Consider the following 16353-nt stretch of genomic DNA (forward strand, 5'->3'; position numbering starts at 1 on the left):
ATGTCGCAAAGGCGCCGTCAAGCGGACTCCACCTGTCGTGAGACAGCTAGCTAGGGCAACCTGATTTCCAAGACGGCGCGTCTGTCATTACGTCTACGTCATCCCGCGGCCTCCTTTGCCACCGTCTTTGTTGGGGGCAGATAGTCTGCCGGCCAGGAAGCCTTCCCGCTGCTCACTTTCTCGGTATCCCTCCACAGTCGCTAGCTATGCTGGAAAAGTACGAGAAAGAGTTGGAGCCAGGGAGTGAACTTTTCGCCAAACTTTCCCCTTTCAGTCGTCCGTTGTCCCCTTGGTGACAGGGGGATACAGGAGAGCGCGCGTCGCGCCGGTGACGTCGCGGCCGGTTCTCCGCCATCTTAGTTGTGGACAGAGAGGCAGCAACCTCGGAGGAGCCGAGGCGGTGCGGCTGTCTAAATGCTGAGGCTCGGCAGGCGTGGGCTCTGGCTGGGCCTGGCCGCGGCGGCGGCGGCGGCGGCGGCGGCCGCACGGCTGATGGGCTGGTGGAGTCCCCGCGCTGACTTTCGCCTTTTCATACCCGAGGAGCTGGCCCGCTATCGCGGCCGCCCTGGGGACCCGGGCCTCTACTTGGCCTTGCTCGGACGCGTCTATGATGTGTCCTCTGGCCGGAGGCACTACGAGCCTGGGGCCCACTATAGCGGCTTCGCAGGTATTAGCGGGGCGGTTCACGCCTTTTTCTGGTACGACGCGGGCCGGTAGGCGCCTGCGCTTCATTCATTCACTTATTCATTCGTTTATTCATTTCCTCTTTTCCTCCCCACATTCGTCAGACCAGCGTGGGGACCGGGCTCAGCTGCATCATCCTTCTGGTCTGTTTTGACTCGGGCAGAACTGTGGGCAACTATTGCCGGCCTCTGCTTTCCCTGTCTTTCCCCACCGCTCTTCCTGAATTAGGCTAGAGAAACACATCTCTTGCCTCTTACTAGTTACTCTTTACCCCCCAGCAGAAGCCCCCAGTACCTGCTTTGTGCCACACTGCGCGGCTCTCAGGGCCCAGAGATGAGTGACGCCCTGGCCCCGGCCTCAAGAGTTCCCCAAATGGTTGGAAATGATTCCAACCATTTCTTCAATGTGCCCCAATCGGAAGCGATCTTCCTTTCCCCCCACTCCAGGTTTCCCCTAAAAGTAGTACATTTGGCTTGAGTCGTTCTTGCTTCTAGTACAAATGCATTTGTCTGCCTTCCTTAAAAAAGTTTATCAGGTTAGAGCACAGGGAAGGAGTCTGGCCCCATTTACAGTCTTTCAGTACTTAGAACAAAGTTGGCACGTTAGGCCTCAAAGAACATTTGTCAAATGAGGATTATTCTGTCCTCCCTATTTTATATCTTGGGGGATTGGAGGATGTGATTTGCCTAAAGCCCTCACAACTAAGTCCTGACAGCACTTGAACTAGGAGCACCAGCCTATTACTTTTAGAGATGTCGTTTTACCAGCCCAGAAGAATGACCATATCCTAGATTAAAAAAAAGAAAATGACGAGCAAGCCTACAGCCAGTGACTAAGCTGATATGAAATAAGCATTTCCCCCTTGTCATTATCTCAGGAGAACTGGGAAGCTGCCTCTGGTACTTAAATACAAGTCACTTCCCTGTCTTTAGGGAGAACTTTTAAGAAATAGAAGCATTGACAGAGAAGGAATTAAGTTCAGTTGGTGTTGCTGAGCTCCTCAAACAGTCCAGAAGGGGAAGGGACTTACCCAGGGCTACACAATGAGTTAGAAGCAGAGCTAGAACTGGAATCAAGTGTTTTACTCACCTGCCAGGTGAGGACACTTTGGTGCACTCTCCTGCCGCACTCTGATGCAGCCATCATGGCTGTATGCACAAGTGTGAGCAGAAAACGCTCCATTTCTGGAGTGATTTTTCTTTTGCAACGTGCTCTACTGTTGACTGAGTTCCTTTGTGCCCAATATTTAGTCACCATCCATTTACTGACCACTGCCATGTAGCTGGCCCTGTACCACGTGCTGAGGAATCAGAGATTATAACATTGCTCCCCAACACCTATGCACTCTAGTAGGGAAGCAGGTATGTTCACTTATTCGCTCAGTCAGTCAATATTTTTATTTTTTAAAAAGATATTCAGATGGTATAAAATCCACCCTTTTAAAGAGTACAAGTGGTTTTTAACATAGAAAGTTGTGCAAGTATCACCATTATCTCATTCCAGAGCATTTTTATCACCCCCAAAAGAAACCCCATATCTATTAGGAGTCATTCCCCAACCCCTCCGACTACTTAGCCCCTGGCAACCAGTATCTACTTTCTGTCTCAAAAGATTTGCCTCTTCTGGGCATTTCATGTAAATGGAGTCATGCATGTGGCCTTTTGTGTCTGGCTTCATTCACTTAGCATAATGTTTTCAAAGTTCATTCATGATGTATCGGCATGTCAAGACTCCATTCCTTTTTATGAACCAAATAATATTCCATTGTATAGCTATACCACACTTTGTTGATCTATTCATTATTTCTTGGATATTTGGGTTGTTTCCACTTTTTGCTTATTATGAATAATGCTGCTATGAACATTATGTACAAGTTTTGTTGTGGACATGTGTTTTCAGTTCTCTTGTGTATATACCTAGGAGTGGAATTGCTGGGTCATATGGTAACTTATGTTTAACTTTCTGAGAAACTGCCCGTTGTTTCCTAAAGTGGCTGCACCAACCTACATGCCCATCATCAATGTATTAGAGTTCCAGTTTCTTCACATTCTCAGCAAACTTGTTACTGTCTTTTTTTTTCTTTTTGATTATAGCCATTTTAATGGGTTTGAAGTGGTATTTCATGGTGGTTTTGGTTTTTTGCTTCTTGCTGATAACTAATGATGTTGAGCATATTTTCATGTGCTTGTTGACCATTTGTATATCTTCCTTGGAGAAATGTCTATTCAAATCCTTTGTCCATTTTTAAATTGAGTTGTCTTTTTATTGTTGAGTTGTATATATGAGTTCTTCATATATTCTGGACACTTAGACCCTTATCAGATATATAATTTGCAAATATTTCCTCCCATTCTGCAGGTTGTCTTTTCACTTTTTTTTTTTGAAGTATAAATGACTCAATATTATGTTAGTTTCAGGTGTACACCATAGTGATTCGATATTTTTATATTACAAAATGATCACCACGATAGGTCTAGTGACCATCTGTCACCGTACAAAGTTATTACAGTATTATTGGCTCTATGCCCTATGCTGTATCCCCATGCTTATTTATAACTGGAAGTTTGTACCTCGTAATCTCCCTCACCTATTTCATTCAACCTCCTGCCTCCTTCCCTGTGGGCAACCACAAGTTTGTTCTCTGTATCTATGAGTCTATTTCTGTTTTGTTATTTTTTTTGATTCCACATATAAGTGAAATTATACGGTATTTGTCTTTCTCTGACTTACTTCACTTAGCATAATACCCTATAGGTCCATCCATGTTGTCGCAAATGGTAAGATTTCATTCGCTTTTATGGCTAATATTCCACTGTATATGTGTATATCCATTTATCCATCTATGGACACTTAGGTTGCTTCCATATATTGGCTATTGTAAATAATGCTGCAGTGAACATAGGGGTGCATATTTCTTTTTGAATTTGTGTTTTTGTTTTCTTTGGATAAATACCCAGGAGTGGAATTGCTGGATCATATGGTAGTTCTATTTTTAATTTTTTTGAGGAACCTCCATAGTGTTTTCCATAGTAGCTCCCCAATTTACATTCCCACCAACAGTGTACAAGGTTCCTTTTTCTCCACATCCTCGCCAACACTTGTTATTTGTTGTCTTTTTGATAATATCCATTCCGACAGGTGTGAGGTGGTATCTCATTGTGGTTTTGATTTGCATTCCTCCAATGATTAGTGATGCTGAGCATCTTTTCACTTGTCTGTTGGCCATTTGTATAGCTTCTTTGGAAAAAAATGTCTATTCAGGTCCTCTGCCATTTTTTAATCAGGTTGCTTGGGTTTTTTTGTTTTGTTTTTTAATTAATTAATTAATTAATTTTAAATTTTTGGCTGCGTTGGGTCTTCGTTGCTGCGCAAGGGCTTTCTCTAGTTGCGGAGAGCAAGGGCTACTCTTTGTTGCAGTGCGCGGGCTTCTCATTGCGGTGGCTTCTCTTGTTGTGGAGCACGGGCTCTAGGCACATGGGCTTCAGTAGTTGTGGCACACGGGCTCAGTAGTTGTGGCACACGGGCTTAGTTGCTCCGCGGCATGTGGGATCTTCCCGGACCAGGGCTTGAACCCGTGTCCCCTGCATTAGCAGGAGGACTCTTAACCACTATGCCACCAGGGAAGTCCCTGTTTTGTTTTGTTCTGTTGATGTTGAGTTGTATGAGTTCTTTGTATATTTTAGATAGTAACCCTTTATCAGATATATTGTTTGCAAATATCTTCTCCCATTCAGTAGGCTGCCTTTTCGGGTTTTCCGTTTGTTTGTTTGTTTTGGCTGTGCCTCGAAACTTGCAGGATCTTAGTTCCCCAACCAGAGATCAAACCTTGGCCCCCTGCAGTGGAAGCACGGAGTCCTAACCACTGGACCACCAGGGAATTCCCTTGCCTTTTCATTTTGTTGATAGTTTCCTTTGCTGTGCAAAAGCTTTTAAGTTTGATGTAGTTTCATTTGTTTACTTTTGCTTTTGTTTTCCTTGCCTGAGGAGACATTCCCAAAAATATTGCCAAGACCAATGTCAAAGAGCATACTGCCAGGAATTCCCTGGCAGCCCAGTAGTTAGAACTCTGCAGTTTCACTGCCGAGGGCCCGGGCTCGATCCCTGGTTGGGGAACTAAGATCCCACAAACAGCACGGCCAAAAAAAAACACAACAGCATGCTGCCTATGTTTTCTCTTGGGTGTTTTATGGTTTCAGGGCTTCACTTTCTTGATAGTGTCCTTTAATGCACAAAATTTAAAATTTCTGACCAAATCCTATTTATTTTCTCTCTGGTGGCTTGTGCTTTTGGTGTCCTAGCTAAGAAACCATTGCCTAATCCTAGGTCACAAAGACTTACACCTATGTTTTCTCCTAAGAGTTTTATATTTTTAGCTCATATATTCAGGTCATTGATTTATTTTGAGTCAATTTTATATATGGTAGGGGTCCAATTTCATTCTTTTGCATGTCTCTATTCAGTTGTCCCAGCACCATTTGTTGTAAAGACTATTCTTTCCCTCATTGAATTGGCACCCTTACTGAAAATCAATTAACTATAAATGTATGGGTTTCATTCAGTCATGTATTTATTGAGAATTTACTAAAGATCAGGCACTACCAGACACTGGGGAACTGATTCTTAAGTTTGGTGTGTTCTTTTCCCTGATAAAACTTGCAGACTAGTAGAAATGACAGACGTTAAATAGTTATCTCATAAGCAATTAATCAATTATTTTTGTGATGAGTGTTAAAAGGAGAACATACTGGTGTTACTAGAGGCCTTAGCCTAGTGGGGGAGGAGGAGAGTGAGGATGGGAGTACAGTGGCAAGGTGAGGTTGGCGGTGGCTGGTGCAGAGCCTTGAATGGCCTGTTAAGGAATATGTACCTTGTCATAGGGCAAAAGGAAGCCCCTGAGGATTCTGAAGCAAGAGATGATATGATCGACTTATTTAAAATATCAGCCTAAGTGTTGTATGGAAAATAGATTAGCGGGGGACCAAATGAATGCAGGGAGACCTAGCAGGTTACTCTAGTAGCTCAGATGAGAGATGACGGCAGCCCGGGCTTGCTTAGTAGTAGATGGGGCCAGGCAGACTGATATTTAGGAAGAAAGTATAGGACTTGGGGACTGATTGGATGTGAGGGATGAAGGAGGAGTCAAGGACTACATTTCTGGGCTGAGCAAGTGGTTATTAACCGAGACAGGGAGTACTAGAATAGAGGCAGGTTTCCAGGGGCTGGGGATGCAGTATGGACATTCTGAACTTGTGATGTCTGAGAGTCATCTAAGGCACGTTGAGCAGACAACTGGATATACAGGTCTGGAGCTCAAGAGAAGTCTGAGCTAAACATACAAATCTGGCATCTTTGGCATAGAGGTGGTACTTGAAACCACGGGAGTGGATGAGACTATCAAGTGGAGGGTGTGGATGGAGCAAAGGAGGTGAACAAGAATTGATGTCTGAGGCTGGTAGAAAATGAGCTAGAGGGGTAGGAGGAAAACCAAGAGTATAGTGTCACAGAAGCCAAGGGACATGGTCCACCAGGCGAAATGTTGCTGAAAGCCAATGAAAGAACAGGATGCATGCCAGAAAGCATGTCCAGGATCCAGGAGCGTCTGTCGCCGAGGGGGAGGAGGGGTCAGCTCTGCTGGGGGCTGGGGGGTGAGGGTTTTTGGGAGATGTTTCTCAGAAAACAGATTCTTGAGTTGCTACAGCGTAGGTGATTTATAAGTTAATCTACTGGAAACGTCTCCCCTGCAGGCCGAGACGCATCCAGAGCGTTTGTGACCGGGGACTACTCTGAAGGAGGCCTTGTGGATGATGTATCTGACCTGTCACTTTCTGAGATGCTGACACTCCAAAGTTGGCTTTCATTCTATGAGAAGAATTATGAATTCATCGGTAAGTATTCCGCAGGTCATTTCCATACATTTCATTTAGTTGTCTTGCAGTTGTTTTTTTGTTTTGTTTTGTTTGTCTTGCAGTTTTTTTAAGGGGCTAGAATTCTTTGGGGATTGGACTCAAGGTTAAAATCTGAAAAATGCCCATGGATTTTTCACCTTAAACTCTGGCTGTCAGTGTGGCGGTATGTCCCAGAAGGAAATGGCTGGGGCGCTTGTTTCCATCACTTTTTTTTTTTTTTTTTTTGGCCGTGCCGCGGCTTGTGGGATCTCAGTTCCCTGACCAGGGATCCAACCCAGGCCCTCGGCAGTGAAGGCGCGGAGTCCTAACCACGGGCCCGCTGGGGAGGTCCCTGTTTCCCTCGCTCTCGCTCCTGGGAGAGGACTGCCCGACCACTGGCTTTGGCCTCTGCTGCCCCACAGCCTGCGCCACCCTTGAGCAACCCGCCCAGGAGGGCAGCTTCCCCATCTCGCCGTGTTCCAGGCATCTGTCTTCAGACACAGTCAGGGAGGCTCAAAGCCTGTTTGCAAGTGGTTTTGACAAATATCCTTTTACTTCGTCCCCGAAGGAGACAGACATTAACCTGTGCCCATCCTCAACGAACTCCCTCCCAGGTGGAAGTCATGCTCATCAAACATTTGTTCAAGCCAGTTGTGTGGAGCGCCGCACTTGCTACCTAAATGAGAAGATACCTAACGGTGTCCTAAAGATATGTTAGACACGAAACAGTAGATTGCTTCACAAACACTGAAAACTGGGATGGTTGGGCCCCTTTTCTCCATCTACTGCTGCCCTGACCTCTCACTGGAGCCCACTTAGACACGGCTAATTTCCTGAGGAACATCAGGGCCACTTCACCACTGGAACAGGTCTAAATTGGAAGTTCTTTCTCTGCCCCTAATGCCCCTGCATGTCTGCCTCTGTCATTACTCCCTGGGTTACCTTTGCTGAGAACCTTGGCATTTTCACTAACTCCTCTGCTCCCTCCACATCCAGCTAGCCGAGGCTCTTTTCATGAATCTGAAGTTCTGTTTCCGGTGCCCCCTCTTCCATACCCACCACTGTTGGCCCCTGTCACCCCAACCTGCAGCACCCCCCATCTTTGTTTTCACCCAGTCTGCACCAGGCCACTCCTCAGATCACAACTGTGTTTGCCACTGAAGGAACTGACCTCTATCCGTCTGGCCTTCAGAAGGCTTGGTTCTCCCTTTTCCCCATAAAGTTGCCAAACCAAAGCTGAAACATGACTGTGTTAATAAGGAAAAAACCCAACACAGAAGAATAAAAGTGGAGTCCTGTGTGTCAGCAAAGGATGCCAGACCAAACACATCACACTGATATTGAGGGGCAAACTGATGTGTTTGGTAAGATGAGTGAACTAGTCTTGCTGAACAGTGTTCACGTGTAGGGGAGTGAGGGGCACATGGTCAGCAACGCCTCAGAAGGACTGCAGTTGAAGTCAGGATATACTCGAGTGTCTGCCGTGGATACGCTGTGCTTCTGGTCCTCGTGGGGCCACAGACGGGCTGAATGCAGTCCCTGTCCTCTGTTAGCGCATTCTGTAGGGGGAGGGCAGTGTTAGGTTCCTTCAGGGCACCAGAGACCCTCAGGACAGAGCGGCAGAAGATGAAGGTTTATTACACGGGCGCACACTGAAGGGCGACAGCGGGAAGCCATCTTGGCAGCCACATGGCCAGGCCTCGAGGGGAAACGAGATGTCATTTTTGTGTTCTGGAGACCCGGCCAATGGTGACCGCCATTCTCACGACACAGCTTCTACCTCCTTCTCTGTTGCCTCTACTACTGCTGTCCTCTCTTTGGGTCTCATGTCTAAAACCCACCAGGACAGGCTTGTCACCATGCATACAGAGACCCTCTATAGGAGAAAGTGCGGTGCCAGGCCAACTCACAGACTGCAGGCCTGGGATTGGGCCCTGATCCCTTCACTTATTCTAACAAGCGTTCAAAATGAATGCTCTGAACTAAGCTGCTTTGAGTGCTGGGACCTCACTGGTGGGGAGAGAAATATCATAAACTAGTAAAGTGACGAGACTATTCCAGGTAGGACTGTGAGTAAACGAAAACTAATGTGATGCATGTTTGGGCATGTGCGTGACACCTTTAGAGCAGACGGTCAGGGGAGGCCTCCTGGAGGAAATGAAAATTAAGCTGAGACCTGGAAGGTGAGAAGGAGCCAGCCATCCCGAGATCTGAGAAGAGAGTATTTCAGGCTGAGGGAACAGAGTGCCCGAGGTGGGGAGCAGCGAAGCATGGTCAGGGAGCCTACAGTGAGGGAGGGAACAGCTTAAGAAGAGGCTGAAGAAGCAAACACGAGTCAGATGGTTGTCTTGGAGGCCTTTGATAAGAAGTTTGTGTTTTATCCATATGTTTTAGGAAGCCATAGGAGGGTATAAACCAGGCATGGAGGTGTGATTTATGTTTTTAAAAGGTCACCCAGCTACTCTGTAGAGAAAGAACTGTGGGAAGGCATGAGCTGAAGCAGAGACCACTGGGAGGCCACTGTCGTAATCCATCGCCTGGATTAGGGTGGCAGCAGAGGAAATGGAAAGGAATGGGCAGAATCGGTGTTTTTTAAAGGTTGGACCGACACGATTCGTTCATGGTTTGGACATGAACGAAGGAAAGTGTACATTTAGATGTGAAGGAGGAGTCAGAGATCCAAGGCTCCTAAGCCAGGGAACACAGGCAGAAGTGATAAAAATAGGGACTTCCCTGGCGGTCCCGTGGTTAGGACTCTGCGCTTCCACTGCAGGGGGCCTGGGTTCAACCCCTGGTTGGGGAGCTAAGATCCCGCGAGCCACATGGAGCAGCCGAAAAAACAAAGTGATAAGAATAGAATTGGAAAGGTCAGGATAGGGAGTTGGACTTGAGAAGATGAACTGAATCTTGGGTACACGAACATACCCTGGAATCTCAGTTCTCGGGGACTGAGAAGATTGGACAGACACAGCGGGGGCAGATATGTATGGATACCTCCTCCTACTTAGGCAAACCTTCTAGAAGTGCTTTCTGCTGCTTCTCTTGCCCTGTGACGGGGCTGCTGTGAAAGCCACTTGCACTTCAGGACGCGGAGATGAAAGTCCCTGCATCTAAGAACTGATCCCTTCTTGGCTGTGGCCTACAGGCTCACTGACCACTTGCTGACCACTGCCATAGTTTAGACCTTACAAATTCTGACAGGGATTTTAAACTAAAACCAGTTTCCACTCAGTTTGTCCACTGAAGGACTGAGCCAGAAAAGAATACTGGAGGCGAGAGCATGAGCTCGGGGCCAGACCCACTTACTAGCTTCAGAGACTTCCCAGCTATTCAATCTCCCAATCTCTCTCCTAGGACCACGGGAGCACTGATTTCTCTCTCAAACGGGTGTTAGGAGGATTACAAAATACTGGTAAAGTGCTAGTACAGCTCCTGATGCTGAGTGAACACTCAATGAATGACTTATTTATATCCATATAAGACAAAATAATTCAATGTGGGGAAGAAATGAGCCACAAAAATGTTATGCAATAAGCCATTCATTCATCAAGCATTTCTTGAACACCTACTATGTACCTCAAGCACTGTGGAACATTGAAAAGTGAGTGACATGTGGTTCCACTCTCAGGGAACCGATGTCCGGAAGGGGAAAGATTTTATAATTTCCGTGCTGGAGGACTCTACATCTAGAACAGGGAGGCGTCTATCCAGAGTCGTATAAGATGTTGAGAGACATCGGGATAGAAGGCAACACAAGTCCCTCCAACCAGCTCTTAATAAATCAGCAGCCAGCAGGCTACTGTGGAAGGCGGAAGCCCTGGGGACTCGGCTTTACTAGGACCTCTGCAGGAGCTAAGCCTCTGTTCCTGCCCCCCCCTCCCACGGCTACTCTGATGTCAGCTTTCCTGTCACCACAGGGAGGGTGACAGGAAGGTTCTACGGAGAAGATGGGCTACCTACTCCAGAACTGACCCAGGCAGAAGCCATGATCACCAAAGGCGTGGAGGCAAATAAACAGGAACTGAAAGAGAAGCAGAAGTTTCCACCATGCAATGCTGAGTGGAGCTCAACCAGGGGCAGCCGGTTCTGGTGCTCCCAGAGGAGGTAAACGGGCTTCCCTTCTGTTCCTCCCACCTCTCCCCCAAATCCATCTTCTAGGTCACCACATCTGTGTTGTTCAGTGAGGCCATAAATTGACTGTTAACCCAGGGGAACTTTGTCAAAATACATGTGCTCTGGGATAGCGATTCTCAAGCCAGACGCTGCTTTTGAGACGCTCAGAGGCCAGTGGGGGAAAGCCTTTCACAGGTGTTGCCACCAGTGCAGGGAAGTGGCACCGCCTCCTAGGAAGGCACAGGGCAGGGGCCGGAGCAGCAGTGAAAGCACAACGGGCTCTGCCCTCGGAGGGGAAGCTGGAGGGCCTCGGGGGAGAGCAAGAAGGTTCGGGTGAGCACTGCAGACCGCCGCCTTGGGAAAACACCAAGGCGGCAAGTCAAACGGCTTCTACTTTTCACAAGGCCTGGCTCACTGCTCCCTCTCCTCCCTTCCCAGAGAAACTCATGACTTCATGCTTTAAGCAGCCCTCTTTCCTTCTCTCCTTAGTGGAGGTGTGAGCAGAGACTGGATTGGCGTCCCCAGGAAGCTGTTTAAGCCAGGTGCCAAGGAGCCCCACTGCGTGTGTGTGAGAACAACTGGCCCCCCTAGTGACCAGACGCCGGACGACCCTACGCACAGAAATCGTGGGGACTTGGACCACCCCAACTTGGAGGAATACACAGGCTGCCCACCCCTAGCCATCACATGCTGTGTCCCCCTCTGAGCCGGTACCCTGTATGTCCATAACCCACAGGGAACCCTCACCTGCCTTTCCCTAATGGGCCCTTGACTCCTGTGCCCTAGGATGGCTCCTGCATGAAACAAGAGGGCCTGGAAGGACTGGGCCATGCTCTGCAGACAGGACTCATGCCCCTCCCCATGGGCTCACCATTTTGGTGACTGAGGCCAGCGCCTGGCAACCTGCCTAGTACTGGTCGGCCTGTTTTTGCCACTGTTCCCCTAGATCTCCTCACCATCATCCTTTGGAGTTCGCCGGTATTAATGGGCACAAATTTGACCAACTCAAAACTAACTGGACAGACACGCAGAAGGGCTCTGAGCTCCAACAGCTTCCTTCCCACGGACTCCCAGGCTGCCCACATCAGCTGCCGGCCTGGGCCCTGCTTGTAACTCCCACCCTGGTCAGGACATCGGGGGCTACATCATTCCCTTACAACTCAGAAACAAGTAGACACATCCAGAAAAGCCATATGAACTAACAGTGTCAACACAACCCTGTTGCGGTTCCCCACTTGCTAATGTGAGCTCTGACTTTTACAACCTTTCTTAAAAGTAAGACCTCTGTCCTAAGGCAAACTTGAATTTATCAATACAACCAAAAGCCACATTGAGTTAATTCGAGCTGGACCAATGTAGTGAGAGGTGCCAATAAAACAGGATAGGCTAATTCTGGAAATGGAAAAGTTTTTGCTTATAGGGATGCAGCAAATCCAGATGCCTCTGAACAAAGCAACAATTTAAAGCAAGGGTACTGTTTCTCTTTCAAACACTTAAAATTAGGGGTGGTGTGTTTTCAAAGGGAGAAGTCTGCATTTTGAGCAAAAGGTAGTTTCACAGCTCTAACACGGACACTGGCTAGTGCAACATCAAAGTTTGGGCAAGGCTGCAGGGTCATCTGTAATCTCCCACACTGGACCAAGTTCATACCCATTACCTCCTGGATTCTAGTTAAGCTCATGGGGGCAAGGAGTTCCTACCTTACAGGTAAGGAAACGAATCTGGAGCGATTACAGGTTCATGGTCTCCCCATCTGCGCCTTCACCTCAACTTCTCCCAATCCCCTCAGCTGTTAATCTAAACATTCTCTGTCCTCCCTTTTTGGTTGTTTTTCCTCTCCTTTATCATTAATCTCACTTAATAGCTTTCCAGATGCACGGACTAGAAAACGGAGGCTGCCTGCCCTGAACTGGCGTGGCTCGCTGCCCTTTGGCCACAGCTGCTCTTCTGCCACCCAGGATCTTCCTCACCTGCCTTTCCAGTACCTTTAACCTCTTCCTGCCTCCTGGCTCTTCCCTGTAAGTCTGCATTCAACAGCTCACTTCCCTTCCCTCCTGCCCCATCCTTCTGAGGCCCTGTCCCTACTTCCCGTCCCAGCAAAGCTTTGGAAAACACTGCATGTGCTCAGTCTTTGCTCCTCAGCCCCCAATTGCTTGCAACACAGTCGCCCAGCTTCGCCCTTCCCTGCTCCACAGCAGGATAAATTCTGTACTGGCAAACCCACGGCCACATTCAATTATTACCTACCTGGACCGGTCACATTTGAGGGCCCTCGTGAAAGCCTCCCTTGGCTTTTTCCTCATTTCCCTTATCTCCCTCGGGGGTTCCTTCCAGCCTCCTGGGAAGCCTCTCCTCCACACGCCTTCCCACCAGCTCCTCTCACTCCTGCGTCAGCTGCCAAGCCTGTCATCTCGTCCAGGCGGCTTTCCTGACCATTTCTGCAGGCACCGCAGACTCCACAGTTCTGGCATTTAGTCTTCATCTTCTCCCTGGTGATTCTTCTAGTTCCCCTGGATGGTTCCACCATCGCCATCTTAAAGCACCCAGTCACACCAAGTAAGAATCCTGGCCATCATCCCCAGCCCCTTCCCTCCTGAGCCCCTCCTCCCGACCAGTCTCCAGGTCCTGGCAATCCCACCCCCTTACCTGTTCAGTACTCCTCCTCTGGTTGAGGCCTTCCTTTCTCACCTGATCTAACTGCACTCCCTGCAGCCCATCCTCCACGCTGCCAAGCCATCCCCATGACGTTCAGGGCATTCTCCGTTTAAACCTCTTCAGTGGCTCCCTTATCTGTAAGGATCAGTTGCTAACTCTTCAGCGGCGCACGAGGCCCTTCTAGGGTCCGTCTCCTCTTAGCCTCTGTATCTCTGCCACCACCTCCCACGTGCACTGATCCCTCCAGCCTTCACCTCGCTGCTTTATGCCTGCAACACCTTCACCCAGGCTGTCCCTTCTGCCTGGAATGACACGTCTTCTTCTCAATTTTTCTACCTCTTACCTCTTAATAACTTAGCTCAATCAAGTGGGAGGCTTCATTAACCACTGGCCCACCAGTGGATTTAGATGCACTTTCCTCTAGGAAAATAATACTGTGTTCACTTCTAAAATAACAAATGTCACAGTGTCCCGTAACTATGAATTTCCTATCAGCCTCTCGCATTGGACTGCAGACTCTCTTTGAGACAGGGACCAAGGATCACTTGGCTTTGTACCCCCATATCCACCATACCTAGGACACGGGAAGTGTGCAGAATTAGCTCTCTTTTGCAGATGAGGCAACCAAGGCCCAAAGAACTTAATAAAGGCACATAGCAATGAAGCTGAGCCTAGAACTCAAGGTTCTTGTCCTGATTCAGTGCTATCTTCGTGCCTCCATAGTTTGGTATGTCTCTGCCCTCCCTGGAGCAGGAGAAAACAATAAGGAGGCGAACTTAAGTTAGGACCTTATTCTGAGTTCCACGCAGCCCTTGAGGTCAGTGCCTGAGGCATCCCTGCTGACTCAACCCCAGGCTAACTGGGAACTAGTCACTGCCACTGCTCTCCTTAGTCCTTAGTTATTCGACAAATATTTACCAAGCATCTGTGTGCCATGGGGTCGGGGCTGGGGGGAAGCGAGGCTCCTGACCTCAAGGAGCTTGTAGTACGGCCGAGTAACGCCCTGGTTAGAGCGGCCATAGGCCACTCCTGGGGTAGGAATGCAGGGACAGCGTGGAGGCCAGGTCCAGAGATGTTTAGATCCTTCCAAAACAAACTGATAAAGAAAAAGAGCAAAACAAGGCACTTAGCGTCATCCCAGCCAAGTACAGACCTGAACTCTGGCTGATGCAAGACCCCTGAGCCCGCATTTCAGGACACACTCACCCAGCCTCTGCGGGCTGCCCACTTCCTTGCTCAATGAGAACTCATTTCCTTTTTGATGCCGACCACTTACTTTATAGTAAAGAGCCTCCTCACACCAGGGCAGTGGGTGAATCTTCAAAAGATTTGCCAAGAGTAGGTTGTCATGTTAATGATCCAAAAGGCTCAGCCATGAGAAGCTAGTGGTTACTGGAGAAATGCCTCTCCTTCCTCCCTCCTGGGCAAGACTATGGAGGAGGAAGGTAGTCCCTCCCTGATAGAAGCCACAGAAAGTTCAGCTCGGGCAGCTAAGACTTGCTGACAGAGGGAAGTGGAGAAGAAAACTAATACATGTTGGGCAAACATGCTGAGCAGGGGGGGGAGCTTTATCTGTTCTCACTGAACCTCGATGCCAGCCTTGAGAGGGTCTTTTATGGTCCAGAAAAGGGGCATAAATTCTCCCACCCCACATCTAATGGTTACAACAGTCATCACACGACAGAGCTGAGCTTTATACCCAGGTCTGCCCTCTCTGCCACACCATGAGCAGTGTTAAAGCAAAGGCTGGGCAGCTGCCTTCTAACATGCTAGAGGAAATTATAACGTCTGCCTTTTAATCCTGAGATTCCAGTTTTTCTAGAAACACAGAACTAAGAGTGAAGAGCCCAGAATTTTGTGGCCACAGCTCAGTCCCTTTAACTTGCAAAGGGACCCATACCAGACCACTGCCGCCATCCCTAGCTTGCTCAGCTCCAGGACAAACTGTGATCTAAAAGATAGACCCTACGGACAGGTTAGGGATATCTGTTCAGAAATCTGTGGAAATCTGAATTTCCATCCTCGAAAGCACTTCCTATTGCCTGGGCCCCCAGATTCCTGCAAATAGGCAGCAGACATTGCTCCCATCAGCCCGCACTGGAGGGGACCCTCGCTGTGCACACCAGAATTCGTGTACTCGCATGAGAGGAAGGACACATGACTTATTACTCATCACCTTCCTCAGGGCAACCCTGTGAGCTAGGACGAACCATGGTCACTTCTATTTTACAGACATAAAAATTAAGGCACAGAAATTATGAAACATGCCGGTTTGTACTCACATATTATGACATCATATGACCAGTGTTCTCCTCAGGGACGGCTATTAGGATTACTTGGGATTGTTACATGGAAGCCCCCAACAGTGCCTATTAACTCTGAGTAAAGCCACGAGAGAATGAGATTTATCAGTCACCATAGCTGGTCCGAACCAGGAGTGAGCAAAATGGAAAACAGGTAAGGGAAAGGAGAACACTAGTTCAAGAAAGTGTGATGGCGAGGTGAGCTACTAGATTCGTGCAGTTTGTATGGGGGGATTATGGATCACTAGATTCTAACTTGCAAACCCCTAAACTTTCCTTAGTTTCCTCTGAAACCCACAGCACTGGTCCTCCCTTCAGACCAAGGCCAGCAGAAACCTCACCATGGGGGGATCTTCTCGAGTTGCTCCTAAATAACGGAGTCAGGGAGGGAATTTCCAGGGTCCGTGGGAGAGCTGCAGCGGGGTCAGGTGGCTGCGCCTGGGCAGCTGGGGTCACACACATCACCATGAGCTGAAGTCTGGGCCAAGAGCAGGCAGCTGGTCATTATGCCTAAAACAGCTGCTTTCTCACTGCTGTCAACCATGTGTTTCTGAAAAGTGTTGGAAATTCAGATTTTCCTAGAGGGTAGTTGTTAAAGAAATGTATTCATATGGCAGGAGTGTTAAAATTTTTGTTTGTTTGTTTTTAATGCTTACTGGTACTTTTTGCATTAAAAGGAACTACAAATGTGTTATTAAGGTTTCCACTTTAAA

The 16353-nt window shown here is 48.1% G+C and overlaps 1 protein-coding gene across 4 annotated transcripts; it reads left to right on the top strand.

Annotated features, from left to right (window-relative positions):
• Positions 1–44: 44 nt before the first annotated feature.
• CYB5D2 (cytochrome b5 domain containing 2) lies at positions 45–16334 on the top strand. Of its 4 annotated transcripts, none has more exons than XM_082443935.1 (4): positions 45–183; positions 6429–6569; positions 10487–10673; positions 11172–16334. In XM_082443935.1, the coding sequence occupies exons 2-4, from the start codon at positions 6515–6517 to the stop codon at positions 11386–11388; spliced, it is 459 nt and encodes a 152-aa protein (XP_082300061.1). In that variant the 5' UTR covers positions 45–183; positions 6429–6514; the 3' UTR covers positions 11389–16334. The 4 variants fall into 4 exon arrangements, with proteins under 4 accessions (XP_082300061.1, XP_082300060.1, XP_082300058.1 ...); XM_082443934.1 differs by having other exon boundaries at positions 115–217; XM_082443932.1 differs by lacking the exon at positions 45–183 and adding an exon at positions 226–667.
• The last annotated feature ends 19 nt before the right edge of the window (positions 16335–16353 follow it).

This window comes from Balaenoptera physalus, assembly GCF_965194825.1.
Source record: "Balaenoptera physalus genome assembly, chromosome: 20".
Classification (NCBI taxonomy): domain Eukaryota; kingdom Metazoa; phylum Chordata; class Mammalia; order Artiodactyla; family Balaenopteridae; genus Balaenoptera; species Balaenoptera physalus.

Excerpts from the sequence above, each read along its gene's own strand:
- CYB5D2 (XM_082443932.1), top strand. The coding sequence starts at position 415 with ATGCTGAGGCTCGGCAGGCGTGGGCTCTGGCTGGGCCTGGCCGCGGCG. Across the intron at positions 668-6,428 it reads CCACTATAGCGGCTTCGCAG|GCCGAGACGCATCCAGAGCG; the intron begins GTATTAGCGGGG and ends TCTCCCCTGCAG. Across the intron at positions 10,674-11,171 it reads TTCTGGTGCTCCCAGAGGAG|TGGAGGTGTGAGCAGAGACT; the intron begins GTAAACGGGCTT and ends TTCTCTCCTTAG.